Source organism: Sylvia atricapilla, chromosome 3 (genome assembly GCF_009819655.1).
Source record: "Sylvia atricapilla isolate bSylAtr1 chromosome 3, bSylAtr1.pri, whole genome shotgun sequence".
NCBI classification, from domain to species: domain Eukaryota; kingdom Metazoa; phylum Chordata; class Aves; order Passeriformes; family Sylviidae; genus Sylvia; species Sylvia atricapilla.
Genome location: NC_089142.1, coordinates 80,464,534 through 80,484,340, shown reverse-complemented (window position 1 = coordinate 80,484,340; position 19,807 = coordinate 80,464,534). Strand labels below are relative to the sequence as shown.

The following is a 19,807-nucleotide window of genomic DNA, read 5'->3' as shown; positions in this document are numbered from 1 at the left end:
TTTTGAGACTGAATATTTGAGTGCTCCCACAGAAGTCATTGGGGAATCATCTGTGAGGTGCCTCAACCTAAATGTTCTGGTATCAGAGAACCTGCAGTTCCTGGACACATTTTGCAAGCTCTGCCCTCGCCTCATCATGCATGGCAAATAGGAAGACTGCCAAAATTTGCTGTCCCTGAGGGCTGATTAGTTGCTGCTTGTAAAGGTCACTGGTGGTGTAGAGCTCTATGGCATACATCTGAGGTTTATATTTTTTGCATTTCATTGCATTTAAAAGCAAAGCTGTCAGTATTCTTCAGCTTTCTAGGAAAGCCTCCACGGTTTTGTAACTAGCACAAACAAGTTATTGTTGCAATTCTCAAATATTTTTTGTCAACAGGGAGACAAAAGACTGTTCTTTTCCTTCAGTCAGGAAACCTCCATTTCTGTTTTGACACATTGCAGTGTAATGCTCAGGAGAGCACAGCAATAATCTTCATTTGATCAAACATAAGGAAACATTGGTCAGGCACAGAATTCAAGCTCTTGAACTTGTATCAGTAGAAATAGTATTTCTGTTGTAGGTAATTTTAAAGCTTTCTGTTAAGATAACTAAAAATTTTTCTGAAATAATTTTTTTTAGTTGTAATAACATAAAATCCTATAAGAGTTGGGTAAATCTGTTTTGTGTGAGAGGACTTAGTATTTCTTTGGTCTTTGATACTCTATTAAAACATTTTTCTAGAACAGGAATACATGCATTTTGTGAGAACATTCATATTTTATCCAAACTAAGTAGGAACTTGCAAACTAGATGTTTAAAACTATGATAAAAAGTTCACATACATCCTTACCACGGTCATGAAAATTATAGATCCTTTTTTTTTTTTCACTTTTGCAGATAGCTGAGACCTATTTTCAAGAGGAGGAATGTATCCTTTTCCTTGCAGAAATCATTGCATAGTATTAAAATAATATGGCATGATAAAACATAGAAGTTAAATGCTTTGCTGTTAACTCACATCTTGTGGGTCAGGGTTAGAAAGAAGCAAACAACCATAGTTTACCCAGGAGTGGATAAACAATATGCTAGCAAATCCTCCCTAATCAAACAACTGGAATGTGAGTTAAGGGATGAATTCAATTCCAACAGCTGTACTGATGCAATCATTAGTAGCTGGACATAAGCAAGGAAGTAAGAAAACACTTTCAAAGAACTTTTGTTTTTATAAGATAACTTCTATTTTAAATATTAGTAGCTGGTAAAATGTCCAATTCAGAGCTAGGATATGTATTATATTAAATAGGGTACCTATAGTAATGATAAAAATGTCACAACAGTTGATTAGAATATGTACTAAAAATGTCTAAATTGGAATAAAAATACCAAACACCCAGAGCTGAGATCAGCAACCTGCAAACAATAACAAAATGGTGTTTGACAAATGCTAATTAGTCAAAATCATATCAAGGCAGTCTGAGAAATTGTTGTATGAAAATATGGGTAATTACTTCTGGGAGCAGTTTAATAGTCCAGTTTATTTTGATTTGTTCCGAGGTAATACAAGTAAGTTTGGCCAAAAAATTGTAGTAGTTGAACTGCTGATAATTACTCTGACAAATTTCAGTCATTGTGTGAGAGAATAATAATATTAAACCCCAAGGTTAAGTTAGAATTTTAGAAAAGGTGGACTGGGATTTCCTCTTTGCTTTAAAGGGAAAATGATCAGATTATAAAAGGAAGATGCCAGTGGTAAGCCCTTGAGGTGTATGTGATTCATTAAGATGCATCATATATTACAGAATTTGTGCATATAGATTATTTCTTTATTATGTAATTTGTGCAAACAAAATACAGCAAATAGGCAATTGTTTAGCAGGCTGAGTAACCAGGCATATGAAACCTACACAAGTTATATTTGCCTGTAGATAAGACCAGAGAGCTAACAGTTGCAATATTATAAAAGCAACATATAAATTAAAACATCCATTACTGTTTTAGAGGCCTGCACTTCTGGTTTGGTCATCCTAATTCAAAAGTGTCCATCAGAAAATGTGAATTACACACCACAATGAAAGCCATGTAAAAATTCTGTAGTATATTATGGTGCAGGGGGAAATACAGTAAATTTAAAATTTAAATGGCATGGTAGAAACAGTTCCTCTTTCATTGAAGTTCCTTTAATTGAAAGGCACTCTATTTAAAGCTGATCAAAGGAAATATTTTTAATGCAACGTACACCTGATGTGTGGAATTCAACACCACTATGTAATACATATTTATGAAGGATATCTCCACTGTACCTCCAGCCATCAGTTTCCTGAGGTTAATAAAGAACTTACTTGATCATGTTGCACTGTATTAATTATCCATGACAGACATTTTAATTTATCCAGTGTGGAACCTCATATTAACAATAATTCGGGGTTTGTTGCTGTGATCCTCTAAGGCTCTCTCTGTGATCTGTAATTCTGTTTCTAATGATAGATTTCCTGAAGACAGGGAATATTCTTTCCATTAATATTGTTGCTCACAAGCCATGCTGTTGCATGAGGCTAACCAGAATAACCAGTACTGGTTGTGTTTTTGGAATAATTACTCCAGTGTTTTAATTAGCATGAATAATGGAAAGCGGTTTTTCTGTGTTACTAAGACGGTTTTTCTGTGTTACTAAGAACCTCACTCACCGTACTTCTGTTCTCATCGTATTATAGAATTACATTTCAAATAGCTGGTAAAACAGCTTTAAACAGCCCAACTAACAACTCAGGCTTGGTGGAACTAGACTTATCCTGACTATTGTAAAATATGTGACCATCAATATACCTTTGTGAATATATTGGTAACCCTAAGCAAGGGGAAAGAGGTATTCATATAGAAGAAAAGTGAGCAGAATCTTCAGGAAGACAAAAGGTAAACTCGGCAGTCCAAAAAGTGTTGTATACAATGGTTGAAAAGGGGGCAGGTATTTTTCAAAAGTTGGAGTTGGATCAATTATTTTAATACTATCTTCAGCTGGTCAGTAGAAAAGAGCTGTATTTTCAGTTAGTCATGGTTATTGGCATATATTTGTATTTCTTGAGAGATACATGCTGGTATTTGTGTCCTTGTCCTGCTTTACATTTCCCAGAGATTTCATTTTTTTGGTGAAGTTATCAGCATAATGACATTTCAGTAGCTTATTTTCAAGAAAAATCTTTGGTTATGCTTCAGGCACTTGGGAAGAAGTAGCTGATGAAAATAATAGAATTTTCATTTTTTGAATGTTTCTCAACTTATTTTACTTCTTGCCTGCCATTTTCATGTCTGCTATTTTTTTTTCTTTCTTGCCCAGAAATCAGGATGCTAGCCATTATTCATTTTGATTCACTTACTGCAAATCTCAAGTGTATAATTACTTCCCTCTCAAACATGATTCCAGTTAAAAGTAAGTTGTACCATGTCCACATATGTGTGCATTTGCTTTAACCTTCCATTCAGATGAGAAGGCAATGAAGTTCATTCAGCTTGAAAGACTTTATCATGAGCAGCTGCTTGCAAATCTTTCTTCTATACAGGAACAGTGGGGTAAGTATCAGCTAAACTAATTTGATAGAAGACTTTAGTTTGTATTTCTAAATAATAGAGTTACATTTCCAGGCTAAAAAGGCTACACAGCAAAAGCAGCATTTATGTCAGGATTTCTCTAAGCTTGTTACAAAAAGAACATTCCTGCTTTGGATTTGTTTGCACACATTTAGGTGCAAATAGTTTGTAATTTTTTATTCTGTTAATCAAGATTTTGATCCACAGTTGTTTCCAGCTTATTTTTTGATTAGGGTAAGTGAGTGTGATGTGATGAAAATAAAAATAAAATGTGTGCTGAAAGAATAGGATGCTGTTTTACATAGTCTGAAATGAGACTGTAGAACATATACAGAAAAGTTGTCAGTATTTCTCCTTTAATTAGTTTCACCTATTTGTTTTATATTTAGCTACTTTTATAGTATCTTGAGTAAAAATTACTTTGATTTAATTTAGAAAGAAAATGGAGAACAGCAGCTCCCAGTCCAGTTACAACACTGAGGAATTCAGATAAAGAACTGAGTGGCCAAGAACTGGAAAAGCTTACTAGAGTTTGCTCCTCGCATCAACAGTAAGTATAAGGAAGTATTATTACCCTTCAAACTAGTATGTTAGTGCAACTGTTGTCTCCTTGCCACTATGGGTGTTTTAAAATAATCAGTATCAAAATAAAAGTTGCACTACTGACTTTAATTTGATTATAAAGTGGTAGTTCCTTCTGGTATGTAACTAAAATATTTTTACCATCAGTTTCACATTTTTTTAATATTGTTTGAGGAATGTATAAAGACTAAATCTGAACTCATTTTAACAAATCATCAGTTTTCCAGAACTGGAGCTTTGAGTTCTATTATTTCAACCACAGGAAAAACTGAACAGTGTTAATTTAGGAAAAGAGGGACTGTTGAACTAATTATGGTGTTCATGTCTAATACCTATTGCGTTAATCATTGTTTCAAAATGCAAGTGTCCAGCATCTCAGACTTCAGTACTCATACCTGCCCTATAGGATTTTATTCCCAAATTTCCACATTTTAGGACAATTCCTTAATGCTAAAAATAGTTCTTGTTACCTTCTATTATTTCATATAGGTTGTATTTACATGAAGCAGTGGTTCTGTACTTTCCTAGCATGACAGTATTCTGAGCAGTGAAGTCTCAGTTCGTAGCTGCTTTGCCTGATCCATCAGCCTCCTGAATCAGTGTATCACAGCATAACAAACTTGGGGGCAGTGCCTCGGGGGCTTTTCTGGCAAGTAACACGTATGGGATTGTACCTGTCAGGAAGGAGGAGGAGATCTGTTCTTTCATGGGTCAATGTCCTACTGTCCAGACACTGATTTTAAGGCATAGATGGAAACATACAAGCTGCCACTGAAAAATGATCAGCCAACAGCAGTAAGGAAACTAACCACATTCAAAGGCTGTGAAAAGGCTTGCCTGTGACAGACAGGGGAGATGCTCTCAATTAGATGCGGAGAGAGAACTTCCTCTAATACATTTGCATTGGCTTAGTCAATCCAGATATAACAAAAGCCAAGATGCTCTTGTTGCTCGTGAAGAGTATGATTTGGCTATCAATTTTTTTTCTTCTGGATGATGGTACCGAAGTTTGAAAGCACCCCAGCTGATTGCCAGAATCCATGCAGGGATTTTTTATGTGTATTCTGAGTGCCTTTGGGAGGGAGGCCTTGGAAAGTTATTCCTGCGTTGCCACAGGAGGAGGGGTCAGGTGTAGCACTGGAGCTGCAGGTTTGCACCCACAGTGTGCTGCTGCTGAGGGGCTGCACTGAGTGCCTGCAGCTGCCTCAGTCTGCATTCCCTGCACGTGACCTTGCAAACCCACAGAAAGGCTGACACTCAGCTCTACTGGGATTTATCCCCTGCAATGAGCAGCACCTCCTTGTTGTCACCTGCATTGTCACCTTGTTGAAAATAACTCTGCTTTCTCCTCCATTTCAACTTTGAAATAGTATTCCCTGTTCTGAGAAACCCTGCAATTTGATAAAAATTAAGGTTTGTGTTCATTAGCCGTGATCAGTGCTCTGTATTTAATATTATTGCTCTTTTGAACTCTCTAGGCAAAAGTGTATTTGCTTTTACTGTTTCATATAGGGGGTTTTTCCTAAGGTTTAAACTCATTTTACTTTTTAATTAAAAAGTTTAATTTTTAATGAATAGCATGCAAGGTCTTCGAAAATGTCAGTATTTTGCTTTTGTAATTGAAAGTAATGTCACTTTTTCTGATACTCAAGGTTTACAGTTACATACTGGACATGTTTGCTCTTTAAACATAGTTTTGAGTGTCCTTTATTTGAAGTTTATATGGTAAAATTTAGAAGTCAATGTCACTTTGAAGGTTTTGTTAGAGAATATGAACATCAGTACTCTTCCCTTGTCTCTCCAATTTTTTTTCAGTATCTTTAAATAAAATGCCCCACATTTTATCTTCATTGCTGTATGAAAGACTGCAAGACAGATTGTGTGTGATGAATCACATTGTGTATAAATCTCTATCCAGCTGGCAAAGTCCGCAGTGACTGTGAGCAGTGTTGATTCACCTGTGAGTCTGAATGGAGTCAGTGGGAGCTGCTGTACCTTACAGAACCCAGAAATTGTCCCAGTCTGTGGAGAGGGAAATATGTTTTTTGGGGAGGGCATTTCATTCGTCAATCTCTTTTATAGTGATTGCTATTTTAAATAGTAGTAGATATCAAGTTCTTACATGATTTTTAAAGTGGGTTGAGTTTCTTCTGAGCACAACCCTTTACAGGAATGTACATTGCTTGATATGTTGCAATAAAATTTCTTCTGACTGCCTAGGTTGAACAATGTTAGGGCTAATTGGTCTCCTGATGATATTCATGTGAGTGCAGATGTGTGCTTGAAAGTATGCTAGCAGCCTGACACGTTCAATGGAAGAAAAGTTTCGTGCTAATTTTAGAGCAGAGCAAAGGTTTCTAAGATTTCATTTACATTTATTATGAAGAATGTTGCCACTAGGTTGTTTAATTTATTCATTTTTCCTTTATTGCTGCAGGCCACAGCCATCCAAAAATAAGGTAAGCAGCTGTTTAATTGAATTCTACTTTGTCAAAGATTGGTAATAAATATCTTTTAAATATTAGATAAAATCTTTCAAGTTTAGAAGCTTTCTGAAGTTTGAATGTCTCAAAAAGTCACAGCATTCCTGTTTAATTCCAAAAATTACAGGTAATACTATCATATTTTACAGCTAGTAGCTGCAGAAAATACATGGGAAAGTAGCTGTTTGTCTCAGTTAATGGAATCCAGAACTTTAGAGGAAAGAGAAGCTACTGCTTTTAAATCAGGTATGTGTGTATGTATGTACATGTGCATACATTTGTTTTAAATATTACACTGTAACAACATATTCCTATAAATACAGTGAAGCTATTTAATTTGAAGCTATGGCATTTGTTGGATCTCTACAGATGCACAAATGGATGATTTTTTTTTCTCAGCACAATGGATGAATAATGGGATTTTAATTTATCATTGATATTCATAATTGTAAAGTAATTCTAGTCTCCATCCAAAAAAAGTTTTAAATGTGCATGCATTTGTAGTATCTTATTTAAGCTACAAAATTGTATAAAACTTGAGATGAGATGTATAATTTATATGTATACAAATATATACTAGGTATTTAATCTGATGACAGACATTCTGAGGTGTGGCAATGGAATACCGGTATCAATGTTAGGAACTATTTTATTTACAAGCTGTGTACTGATTTTAAGATGCATCTTTTTGAAGCAATACAGAAAATGATGAAGCCTTTGGGGGGACCTTGAAGAGAAAAACTTCCTGTTAATTGTTTTCAGTACATACTTTTATGTCAGCCTCATTTTCCTTTTTCTGCCTTGGGGCAGTGGCCATTTTGTTTAAATAATTTGTTAGAATCTTTGGGTTCTTATAAACATTTACAATTTAATTAGTTGTTAAAATGGAGACAGAGTGGGAAAGAATTGGTAGACAACCAGGCTGTGCTTTAATCTCTCTTCTCTCTGAGCTAAAAGTTTCTGGTATTTTGCCATGTTCCAGTTGCCAATATTGGCTTAAGCTAAGTACCTTTCCTCAAAAACAGCTGGAATTTCTCAGAAGATGAGAACTGGCCTAAGTGATCCTATGAGGTCCCATTCAACCCAAACTGTCCTACAAGTGTGTATCAGCCAGGATGTTCAGGAGAATCAGAAATTAATAAAGATACAGAGTCACAGTTCTCCTCATGTGTGGGTTCTTCTTAATGTCATGCTTTTTTACCATTATCTCTATACTGCCTTTTCTCCACTTTTATTCTTGGAACCTAACTAAACAACTAAACAAAGCATTAGAAACATGAAACAAACATGTTCTACAGCTCAGAAAGCAGATGAAAAGAAAACAGAGCTTTTTATTTTTGGCTGGAAATTCCCACGGAAAAAAGTAGAGTATTACAATTTTTCCTCTGATTTTATTCCAAGTGGGAACAAAAGCTTTCTGGAGAGCAGAATTCCTGAACATTTGAGCGTTCTGAATTCAGGAGCATTTTGTTTCAATGTCAAAATACTCTAGTACAACATCTTGACTTAATGTGGAAGGAATTAATGGTGTAAATGGATGTTTTCCTGTCTTTCTCATAATGTAAATCTTGTCAAAATACCATCAAAATCTTTGGTTCCTGTGAAGTGTTGGTAAATTAATAAAGCTGTATTATCCAATAACAAAGATAGGAATATTCCCACCCTAACTTGAGTTTAAGTGGTTGATATTTGCCATAGATGCTCTTCACAAGATTAGTGCATTCTTGAGGAAGCAATGAAATCTCTCTCTGAAGAGTGTGAGCAGCTGTCCAGGCAGCATGTGGTCATTAGCTGCTGCTGCTGCCCCTCAGTGTCAATGCATCAGTGCCATGGGGATGAATGGATTTTGTTGCAGTTAGGATTTGGGTAGGGAAGGCATCAGTGTGAACCAGTATAGAAATTTGCCAAAGGGGATTCAGAATCTGAAATAACATTCGGATAACAAGCTGTACCTGAGTGGTCCAGCTCAGGACTAGAAACAATATGACAATTTGGGACTGGTTCTTGTTTTTGCCTGAACCCCAGCAGAATTCTATATTACAATAAACATACAGTTCCCAATATTTAACCTTTTTAACAGTAGCCTAAATGCATGGGCTTTCTCACTGAAAACTTAGAATGCTTGACTTCTGCTTTTTATGGGCTTTTTCTCAAAAAAAAAGAAAAAGAAAAATGAAATTAAAAATGAGAAGCATGAAATTTTACTTTTCTTATACATGTGTCTGCCAAACCACAGGAAGAACTACTTAACTCATTAATCTGCTTGTAGTAGAAATCTGACTTACATTAAGACAGGAAAAGGAAACTCAAGTGTTTTGAGAACTGGCTTTCATATGGATTCATATTTAATAAGAATTTATTTAGCAGTTATCAATAAGAATACATAAAATGCATTGTAGCAATATCTATATTATGTTGTAGAGATTGTTGCACTGCACGATAGGAGCATCTTTTGAAGTAAAATCAAACTTCCCTGGTAATTTGAAGCAAAAATTATTCCATTGATCTGCTAAGGTATATGGGAACATAGTTTGAGCCTCCGTAGGCAGTTGAGCCTAAGAATTCACAATTCCTTTCTCCTGGGGCTACAGCAACCAAAAAACAGTTTTATAAGGAGTCATCCAGTCAGGATTCCTGGGACATTACCTAGTTCATTTCTGAGCAAGGGTTGTGAATGATCTGTTCTATGGCATTTTACTTTCTGACAGATTTTCACTCTGAATCTACCAACAGAGAGAATTTGGCCCTTAATACTGTGTGTGTATATTAAAATATGAGATTTGATACATCCTTTGCACATGAATTTCTTCAGTTTCTGACTGAAAGCAGAAACTTGATAGCCTTAGTGTTAACTAAAGATTAATGTGCTTCATGAAAACCTTTCTAATGAAATACTGAATTTAACAAAACCCTTAGCATAAGTTTGCAGTGTGTACATATAGTTTAGACTTGTTTCCATGATGAGGAGGAAATCTTTATACCCTGTTTTCTTCTAGGTGCTATGGGATTTTTTTTTAGTTGGTAAGGACAAAGATGGAGGAGTGTGAATTCTCCATTGGTAGATTACTGTAGAGTAGTACTCTGTCTGCTAGGTGGTCTTGGATTAATGGGACAAAGTGGTGCCCACAGGTTTCTGTGATGAACAAACCAAGTGTCAGTTCTAATGCAACTCTGGGGGAAAAGAAATCAATTTTTGAATTACCATAGGTGTTTCTGTTGCTAAAAAATTTTCAGTAGACACTTTGTTGTACCTCTGTCAGTCAGTAAAAATTACTGCTCCCGGTGGGTATGTCTTCAGTTAACTTAGTGTAGGCAAAGACATCTTTTCTAATTAAGTCTTCAAGTATTTGTTTTAACTTGCCTTCAGTCTGTTGTGAACAAGGGTTATCTGAAGTAGTTGTAAATATTGAACACTGCTGAAAACCCAATATGAATGTTCACTGCATCCCAGTTCTTGTACATCTGTGGTTAGGTAACAGTGCTAGGATCATTTATTACTTTCTTAGGAACATTGCCCTGAGCTCAAGGGACACCTTTTACAGTAAAGAATCTGATTTAATTTCCGATTCCATTTAATCTTTGTTGCAGTTGGGGCTGCCAACAAAGATGCCTGTTGTAATGTGGATGTATCCACTAGGAAAAATTGACAGATGGTAACAAAATCTTGTACCAATAATCCAGACTGCATTTGAACTCATGACCTGTATGTGAAGGGCTCAGTATCCCATTACAAATCCCTTGAGCTATCTACTCTTCTGTGTCTAATTTTTAAAAATTCTCACCTATTCTCACCTCACATCTATTCTTTCAGTGTTTTACAGAAGTTGAGTTCCTGATACTCTTTCTTTCTGTTAATGTAATTCTGATATTTTTTCCACATTTTGATTTGCTTGGGTATTCTCTTTCAATTTTCAAGTCTGTCTTTTCTATGCTACTTTGCATTTCATTATCTATTAGAAGGGGGATAGTTTGAAATTTAGTAAAATTGTTTAGTACAATGAATTAATGCAAACATTTATTTTCATGTATATGACCATTTTGTGTAACAAGTTCAGGAAATTGCTCACATTTTAGGAGAGGTTTTAACAGATGAGAAAGAAGAAAATTGGCATAGAAAACTCAGTTAAGAAGGAAATTGTTTGATATCTTTATTAATCTGTTCATAAGACCTTTCTGCTCTTCACTACGACCAAAAAAATGCAAACAAGTATTTTCTAAAGTTACTAATTTGTTGATGGAGGTTATTACTATTACTGCAACAGTAGTCCTATTATAACATAGTCTTAACTTAGTTTTTATTAAGGTATGGAATAAAAGTCAGTTTCTGTCATAGCTAGCTTACTTTGATATTTTAATTCTTAAAAGCCACTTTCTCTCTTTTTAAGCCTAAAAACAGAGTTTTGGCTTTCTTGTAATGGTTAATATCTAATAATTTCACAGACAACTTGTGCTAACCATCTACTCCTTCATCAGCAGATCATGCCAACAGTAGATGAATTCACAAGCTATGTAGAACTCCTTCTGTGTCTCTGAAATTTCAGATAAGAAAAAAAATTCATCTTAATTGTGAATATGAATACAGAAATGTTGTGTCAAATTGCATTTTTAATATGTAAACTTATTGATCCAAAAAGCAGCATCTTTTTATGCTGTCCACTTATGGGAAATGTAATTTCTATCTAATTTAGTGTTAACCAAAGGAGCTAGTGATCTGCAAATTTAAAATTTATGAAATTAGTATGATTTCAGCTTCTTTAAAGGAAATGCAGATATCTCCCTAGGTGATAGATACACTGGCATCAAGATACAGTTTTCTGTAATTAGTGCATTTTCCTGATCTCCAGGCCTCCGTGAGATGACTCATGTAAAATATCCATTAGAGGAAAAGTGACTGTTCAGAAAGATACTTGTTTACATATTGGGAATTGCTTTTTTCAGAAGGGCACTAAATCATGTGCTTCACCTACAAGAATGTGTGCAAATGCTTCTGGGTTTTTTTTTTTTTTCTGAATCAGGAGTCAGAGACTACAAACAAAAGTTATCCTGACTGGAGCATAAAATACCTGCCCTTTATGGGAGAGCTTTTTGAAGCATTAGGTTACAATGTTATCAAATCACAGTATACTCTTTCCCCCCTGGGCTGATGCTTTGAATCATTTAAAAACTCTGGAACTGTTTTTCCTATTGCACTTAGGTACTGAAACTTGTCCTGGCTCTGGACCAAAGAAAGAAGATAAACAGCTGAGCACTGTTTGTTCGGGTGAAAACAAAACAGAGAGACAGACAGAGGCAGCAAGTCTTCGGGTAGCTGCAGGAAAGGACCACATGGAGGAGCAGCACTGCAGTGCTGGATCAACATTGGAGCCACACACCCAGTCCACAGGGACAGTGGGCAGGCCTTCCTCGGGCTTCTTATCATCTGGGGATGCCGGTGAAGATAACAGTCTGCAGCTGAGGGAAAGACAGCTCTCCAAGGATGCAGTAAAAATAGAAGGAGCTGAGGAGCCTGGAGTGAAACTCCCTCTAGAGCCAATGGTAGATGCTTTGGCTTTAACAGATGCCGATTATATGCCTACTGATTTGGGTCCTTCTGGTAAAGATGTGCCAGCTGACAGAAATCTGCTCAGATCAAAACATGATGCTGGGTCTTCAGAAATTGCTAGTGGTCAGCTTGGAAACAGTGATTTAAAGCAGCAACAGATACAGCCTGATGATGATGAACAGTCTTCATGGGACAGAACTGCATCAGATGAATGCTCTGGGTGTAATAAAGTGTCTGAGCATGACAGTACTTCCCATTCACGGGTGTGTGAGGAAATACAGAGAGCAGCAGGACAGGAGGAGAAGGTCAGGAATGAACAAGAAGATTTATTTCTGAGATTTTTGAATGGAAACATAATAGACACTGAAGAATCTGCAAATTTAGCAAACCAAGAGGATTTTGACGCTGTTCCAGATATTTCACCTGAACGAGCATCTTATAACTCCCTGGAAGCTTTATCACTAGATGACAGCTTTTCTTCCCTTGATGAGCTTACAAGAAGGATAGAGATTACTGAGGTAAATGTTGCGAATACTATAAAATCTTTCATGTTTATCTCAGTTAAAATATTTTAGATATTGCCAACTTCAAAATGTGTTAAATATCCCTTTATGTATGTTTTTTTTTTCAAATCTGAAATCTATACATATTTAATTTTTCTGATTTACTCAGAAAAAAAGTTTCATTTTGCCTCTCTGTCTCCTTCTTGACTAGCAGTGCACTGTGATTCAAAAATAAGATTGATCTTATATATGAGTGTCATATCTGGGAGGTTTAAATATTTTTTTTTTATTTGACTGTTAAGGGATGTTCTCACAATTCCTGCTAAATCAAATTTTGTCTCAGAGGTCTACATAATGTCTATGATGTACCATCATTCATTCCTATGCATAGAACAAAGTTTACTTTTTTGTGCTTATTCCATAGAGGTGAGAACTACATATGTATAAATTCTGTCTGAATAAATGGGCTTCTGATTTTGTCAAGTTTAGGCAGATTTGTTGTTCAACCCAAGCTTAAGAAAGGGCTTCTAACCCTGAGCCCACCTTCCTTAAGCACTGCTGATAGGCCTGTAAAAAGGATGAGTGCTTCATAAGCTAAATTGCTTTTCTGAAAATAGAGAAGATTTATTGCTTTGGGACTTTTTTGGAGAGTGTAATGACGACATCTTGGCTTTATTTGTCTTCTGGTTTTGCTGCATTTGCATCCATGGAACCTTAAGAGTTGGGATTTTTTTTAATGAAAAAATGAGTGTATTGTGAAATGATGGTATTTCAGATGCCGGAAGGGGAAGACTTGTAGAAGGTATCTTAGTTCATGTCTATTTTTAAGATCTTTAACAATAAACTATCCCCTTGGCAATAAAGTTACAGTATTTCTCTAGAGATCAAGCTAATGCACAGAGACCAAGTAACCCTACAATTGCTCAAGGACTGTGGCCAAGCAGAGAACTAAATACTGGAGATCAATGCTGATGTTATTACATGTTTGGTAAAGTCTCCAGAGCTGAAAGGAGAGCATTTTGGGTTTTCGCACAGTTTCTTTACATCCTTTCCAAGATCATGCCTCTTGTCTTGTGTGGGCTTACAGGAAGTGTTCCACATACCAGGACTGACAGCCATGTGCACAAACCTGTACACAAGCAGGTGTGGAAACCCACATACATGTTAATATGTGTATCCCAAATTGTCAGCTGAGTCCATTGGCTTGTGTTCACTTAGAGGGTGGTTTTGAAAAAGCATTTTGTTGACAGTGTGTGCTAAGCCTTTATCTGTGTGTAACAGAAGAGTAATTTAAGTATCATCCCTCAGCATTAAATTTCTTTTGAGCCCACTGAAAGTCCCACATTTTAGCAGAGGAGTATTGTTCTGTTTCATATAGGTAAAGCCTAAAGTGATCCAATAGCATCTATTTTTAAGTAGCTATGTTTGTGCCATTTGTGTTTCAGAGGATGGGATAGGAAGCAACATATTGATACTGTTAGAAAAATTATGCTTGTATTGATTGTCCCTGTGACCGATGATGATGCTTTACAGGGCATCTAATTTCAATTCCAGTTTGCTCTCCTGATGCTGGGACTGCCAGTACTCTGATGGCAAAGTTGAGACTCTGCAGAGGAAAAAGTACCTTGAGTTTTTCCATAGTACTTTTTCTGGCCATATAAGGCATCATATTGGCTGCATTCTTAGCAAGAGGCCCGAGTTTTGTGTGAGGCAGGGGGCTTAAATGGGAGAAGGGAAGAAGGATTAATGTCAGTATCAATTAAAATTTGTTATATGAAGCATCTGGGGTTGTTTTGCAATACTTGAGATTTCTAGGTGCCACAGGGTGAGTTAAGGACGGCACACAACAGATTGTATTGTTCATTATACGCTTATAGGACGTTTTCCCAGTTAATCTTACCACCCATCAGTAGCCTAGGGGTTGTTTTTCAGAAGTGGTGCGCACCCACAGCTTTCCTGGAAGACACATTTGAAAGAGTTTGGCACCCCTAGAAAGCAGCATTGTTAACTTGTGTTCATTGATTCTGTTTTAGTGCTAAAATAAGATTGCATTGAAGTTTTGATGAGCAGACTGATCTTTGTACCTAGCTGTAACACTTCTTCCTTTCTTGTCCTCTTTGAAATTGCATTGTTCGGGCTATGGCAACCTAAGAAGATAAGAGTGTTTTCATACACTGGTTGTTAATGAGGTATCTAGAAAATGCATTCATGTAGCCACATGAGTGAAATGAAATTAATCACATGAAATGTACCCAGTAAAAAAGAAAAAAAATATCAATTTGACAGTGATAAAACTTGTCATGAAGTAACTGTTTATGAAACTGCCACAGGCAAATTTGAATGGAAGGTGGGAGTAAAGATAATTCTGAAATAACCGGGGGACAAAACTCATATGCTAAAATAAAATTTCATTAATGTTCTTCAGTTGACATATAACAATAATTTATTGAAAATGGAGAAGGGCCACTTGCTTTTAACTTATCATTTACAATAACTAATTACAAGAGTGAAAATTCACCAAGTTCTGATTCTGGATTTAAATAGTTGCAAAACTGAAATAACAGTTTTCATATTGCATAAGTCCTTGTACTGGGTATTTCTTCACTAGTACAAACCAACAACATGCAAATGATGGGAAAACCACAGTCATTTTACAGAAGCAAGATTTGTATGGCTAACGAAGAGCTTTGAGGCAGAGTCAGAAGCTGATATTACAACAATATCAGATATTAGAAGTATATAACTTTTTTAAATTCTTTGCCATCATTTCTGTGAGAATGAAATGACACACCAGTGGTGAAACAAACTGTAACCTCCATAAAGTTGCATTTTGCTATACAAAATAAAAAAACTTTTCATGTGAGAGACAGTTAAGGAAGTGAGTAAAATCTTGAAGTTTTTCCTTATTAGAAAATTATAATTGGGAAATTCTTTGTAGAAAGCAAAGATAGTGAGACTCTCTACCAAGACATAAAGCTTTTGGAGGGCAGTTTGTGTACCAAGAAATGAAATCTCCACTAGGTTTGGAGGCAGTATTTTGGATCCTCTGTTCTCTTGTATGGCCTGGGTGCCGTAGCTTTGATTTCGTAAGAACTACGCTTCATTGTCCAGTGCTTACACAGTATCTGAGGTATTTGTTACTGTATAAAGGAGCTCAGGCATGGCAAGTGTATCAGCAGGAAAAATAGTTACCATCTGTAGCTGGGGTATAAATACCAAATCTCCTAAATTAGCTCTTTTTCAAATTCAAATTACTCGCTTATCTAATGTATTTTATTAGCAAAGGGGTTTGTCTGTTGCTTTTATTGTAACACAAGGCAGTCTTTGATTTTGTCATTTTGTGGATTACTGCTTTAAAAAAATTGATATTGCTTGTAATAAAACTACAATCCTTTGCCAAGTAACTGAATGAGGAATACAGCCCACAGAAGAATACACAAACCTTCCTGAGTAGTTTTCTGCATTCAGACCAAACTACTTCATACAATGAGCTTTTCTTCTTAGTTCCCAGTTTGTAGTGCCTCCAGTTTAGAGTTTTTATTTATGTCCATATGCTACAACTGATTCTAATTGTCAAGTTAAATATGTTTTCTCTATGAACTTCAATAACAAGGCCTGGTTTTCTTAGTTTTGTCTGGTATTTTTATAAATATAACACACATTTATTTGTTCAAAATAAGCACAATTTAAGAAGATTTTTGATATTTTATTACCAAATGCTGTTTTAAACTGAAGAGACAGGTAGTTTAATTAGAGCTTATTTCTTCTAATTTTGCAACCTGGTTATTAAAATTTATCTGAAAACTGAAACTTCTGATTGAAGTAGATACACTTTCTATTAATGTGGGGAAGAGACAAAAGCTTTTTTTTAACAGAGTTTCAACTAGCCAACAGTCATTGCTGCTTTCCTTTTTGACTGTTGGTGAAAATGCCACCACACACCTGCATGCCACTTTCAGTTCCTGTCAAGCTCCAGTCAAAAGATTTTTATGAAGGCCATCAGAGCTGAGTAAGCCCAGTTAGACAGATGCTCCAAGACCATCTTTGGTTAATTATCCAGCTTAGAATTGAGAAAATATCTGATGTTTCAATAGGGTCATTTGGCAGCTCTTTCATGTAAGAGCTGTTTGCAGGGCGGTCTGGTGCAAGCCTGTATTTTTCTGCCTGTGGTTCAAGTCAAGCCTCTGCTTGGCTTGTGGTCAACTGTATTAACCACAGTTCCCTCATTAACTTCCAATTTAAATAATGTATTCTGCCTTTTTTAATTCCTCCTGCCTCCTAAAGAGTGGGACGTAAAACTTCGTCTTGTGTGGCAGCTAAGTCCTCCTTGGATGTTTAAATAGTGGGAGATGGATCTAATACAATCACTTTGTGTATTGCAGACAAAGACAAAAAACCTTCAGTGCATAACTTGTAGAATTCAAAGGTAGATGAAGTACAGTCATGCCATGGAGCAGAGTCAGGAGAGGTTTGGGTTCGGTGTCAGGAAAAGTTTCTTCACGCAGAGGGTGGCAGGGCACTGGACAAGCTCCCCAGGGAAGTGGTCACACACCAGCCTGACAGAGATCAAGAAGCTCTTGGACAACGCTCTGGGGCGCATGGGGTGACTCTTGGGGTGTCCTCTGCAGGACTAAGAGTTGGACTCGATGATCCTTGTGGGTCCCTTCCAGCTCAACTTATTCTAGGATTCTGTTCTAGGTATGAGTTACATATAATGTAAAGGGGCCATTTTCAAAATACAGTTTGTGGCTTTTGTTGTGATAGGGAAGTAACACTAGGCACACTGATTTTTATTGCAAAATCAAAAGCACTTGCTCCCCCTTTTTAAGCAAAAGAAGATGTTCAGAATAGAGTAACCTGTGCTGTGTCAAATTATTTCTTTATACATTTAAACTAAATCCTGAAATGTAGCCATGTAGGCTGACAAGGAAAGTAAATAAACCTCATTGTAGCAAGACTTTCCTTCAAAAAGCCTTTTATGTAACTGTAATTACTGAATCACATTTCCACATAATCCTGTCAAGGATAGCCCTCTGGTTTTAAGCTTGGAGAAGACACGAGTTTGTGACACAGCCATTCAGAAAACACCAAGAGCCAACAGACAAAATGAAGTGCCTCAGGTTGCAATGATGACTTGCAAAACGGACCACCACTTCTAATCTTAGAGCAGACTGGTGGGAATGCCCTGCCATCTCTGGGTGACATTCCCACCATGTGCAGTCCAAGCCACTTGGGAATAATCATGCCAGGCAACAGCCAGCCTGCTGTGTGGGTGGTGTGGGAGGAGCCATTGATCCTCTTTATGAAAGCAATGCTGTAAGCAGAAGCTTAAGATAATCTACTAAAGGATATCATTTTATCTCCACCCTTCCAAACAAATAAGTCAAATTAAAGCACTCCTGCGTAATCCCCCTTCCTTGTCACATCAAGGAAAACAAGCTTTGATTTTCTGCTGGTCTGTTAAATTTTCGTGGCAGTTTTGCAAGGCTAGTTTAACATTAGCAGTAGAAACTGCACCTCAGTGCACTCACTTGTTGTGATGAGGCACTTGCAGGCTACTGATCCTCTGCATGTTGACTTAAACAATTTATTTCCTCTGCCTCCACCCTTTCACTACTTTCCAAGTCCTTCCTTATATTGTTTCCTTAAATAATCCATTCAAGCTCTGGAGCAGATAAACAAAAAGGAAAATGAGTATTGAAAGTGTGGCAGAGATCAATTTTATCTTCTCAATTGTGATTTTGGAGAAGTTATTAGACTGTAGGTATGCACCCACAGTACCCAGCTCTTGAGTTATTCTGGCAAACATTATTTGTCTGTTTGAGGGCTATAAAATATTGCCAGACGAGAGACCTACAAGTGTAATTGGCACATTTGTCAGTTAAATGTTGCAAAGGCCAGAGCTGCTCCAGTGCCTATTGGATTGTGCCCTGTGCCTCGCTGTGTGCAGTGCACCATCTCTGACTACAGTGTATATTGATGCATTATATAAGCTCGTAGCATGAGGCAAGCTTAAGGACATAAGTTATGAATTTGTCTGTTTTCTGTTTCTCTACAGCTCTTCGAAATGCAATGCAAACAAGTTTTTCTGGGTGGTCTTCTAACTTATGTTATAGATAGGCTTAAGCAGTCAGTTGTCTGCAGCTACAGTGTTACTTGGAAAGTTGGGGGGTTTTGAGTTTTTGTAAAAATTAGAGGCCTATGGGGTTATCTAATGGATTTGTTGCAAATTCAGTTGTAGATGCGGTATGTTTTATCTGTAGCACAAACGTATATATATTACTTTTCAATTTAACAAATGTTACTGCTGATCTACAGAATTAAGTTTTTTTTAAGTCCTACTAAGATCTAGGAAGAAACAATTATGACTTTTTTTGAGCCAAGGATGCTCACAAGACAAAAATAAGGGCAATTCTAAACATGTGTTCTACTTTAAGTTCTATTTATTTCTAGCACACCAGGAACTACTGGCTTAGGAAAGCATTTTTCTCCTGATAGTTCACCTACTTCCATTTCATTAATAACTAGGAAGTTACAGACTGCTCAGCCAACCCAATAGGGCTTAGCATATATTCTGGCAACTATATACAAATGCTGTAGCAAAGAAAAGAGAAGTTGTGATTTATTGACTTGCTGACCGTATTGCTGTTTGTGCAGCCTGTTTGGGTGACCAGCCTGTAGGGAAGGATTTTTGAGCTGCTGCTGTATCCAGAGAGCTTATTACAATGTGGAGTTGGAATCTATCCAGGACACTGAAGCTTTCTTTTTCCCTGGTGTTCCCTCTCGTTGGTTTTGTAGCCCCGCTGTTGCTGCTTGTCCCCCCTGGGGAACCAATTGCAGTGCTGGAAAACTAATCTCACAATAAGTAGTTGATGGTCTCTGCAGGATTATATCTTTGGAGAGGGAGCAGCAGTGTGTCATTGACTTCTTATTGCCCTCTGATGATAGTGATTTTGACACAAATCCGCCTCACCACTGCCCCTACCCATGTGAGCTTACAAAGGAACACAAAGTACAATCCAAGCAGAAAACATGCGTGTATTTCACTTTCATAACAGTTAAGGGCAAGCAGTGTCAGTAAGCAGCAGAACTATACTACAGCTGTCCTGTCTGTTCAGGACTTGATGTCTTC

The 19,807-nt window shown here is 36.7% G+C and overlaps 1 protein-coding gene across 5 annotated transcripts in view; it reads left to right on the top strand.

Moving 5' to 3' along the window:
• The window catches only part of CNST (consortin, connexin sorting protein), a 48,705-nt gene that overhangs the window by 22,646 nt on the left and 6,252 nt on the right, over positions 1-19,807 (top strand). For all 5 annotated transcript variants that reach the window (XM_066315946.1, XM_066315948.1, XM_066315947.1 and 2 more), the window contains 6 exons: positions 881-911; positions 3,461-3,547; positions 4,001-4,115; positions 6,585-6,606; positions 6,780-6,876; positions 11,825-12,690. In XM_066315946.1, coding sequence (XP_066172043.1) covers positions 881-911; positions 3,461-3,547; positions 4,001-4,115; positions 6,585-6,606; positions 6,780-6,876; positions 11,825-12,690 — 1,218 coding nt within the window. The remainder of the gene's footprint in view (positions 1-880; positions 912-3,460; positions 3,548-4,000; positions 4,116-6,584; positions 6,607-6,779; positions 6,877-11,824; positions 12,691-19,807) is intronic.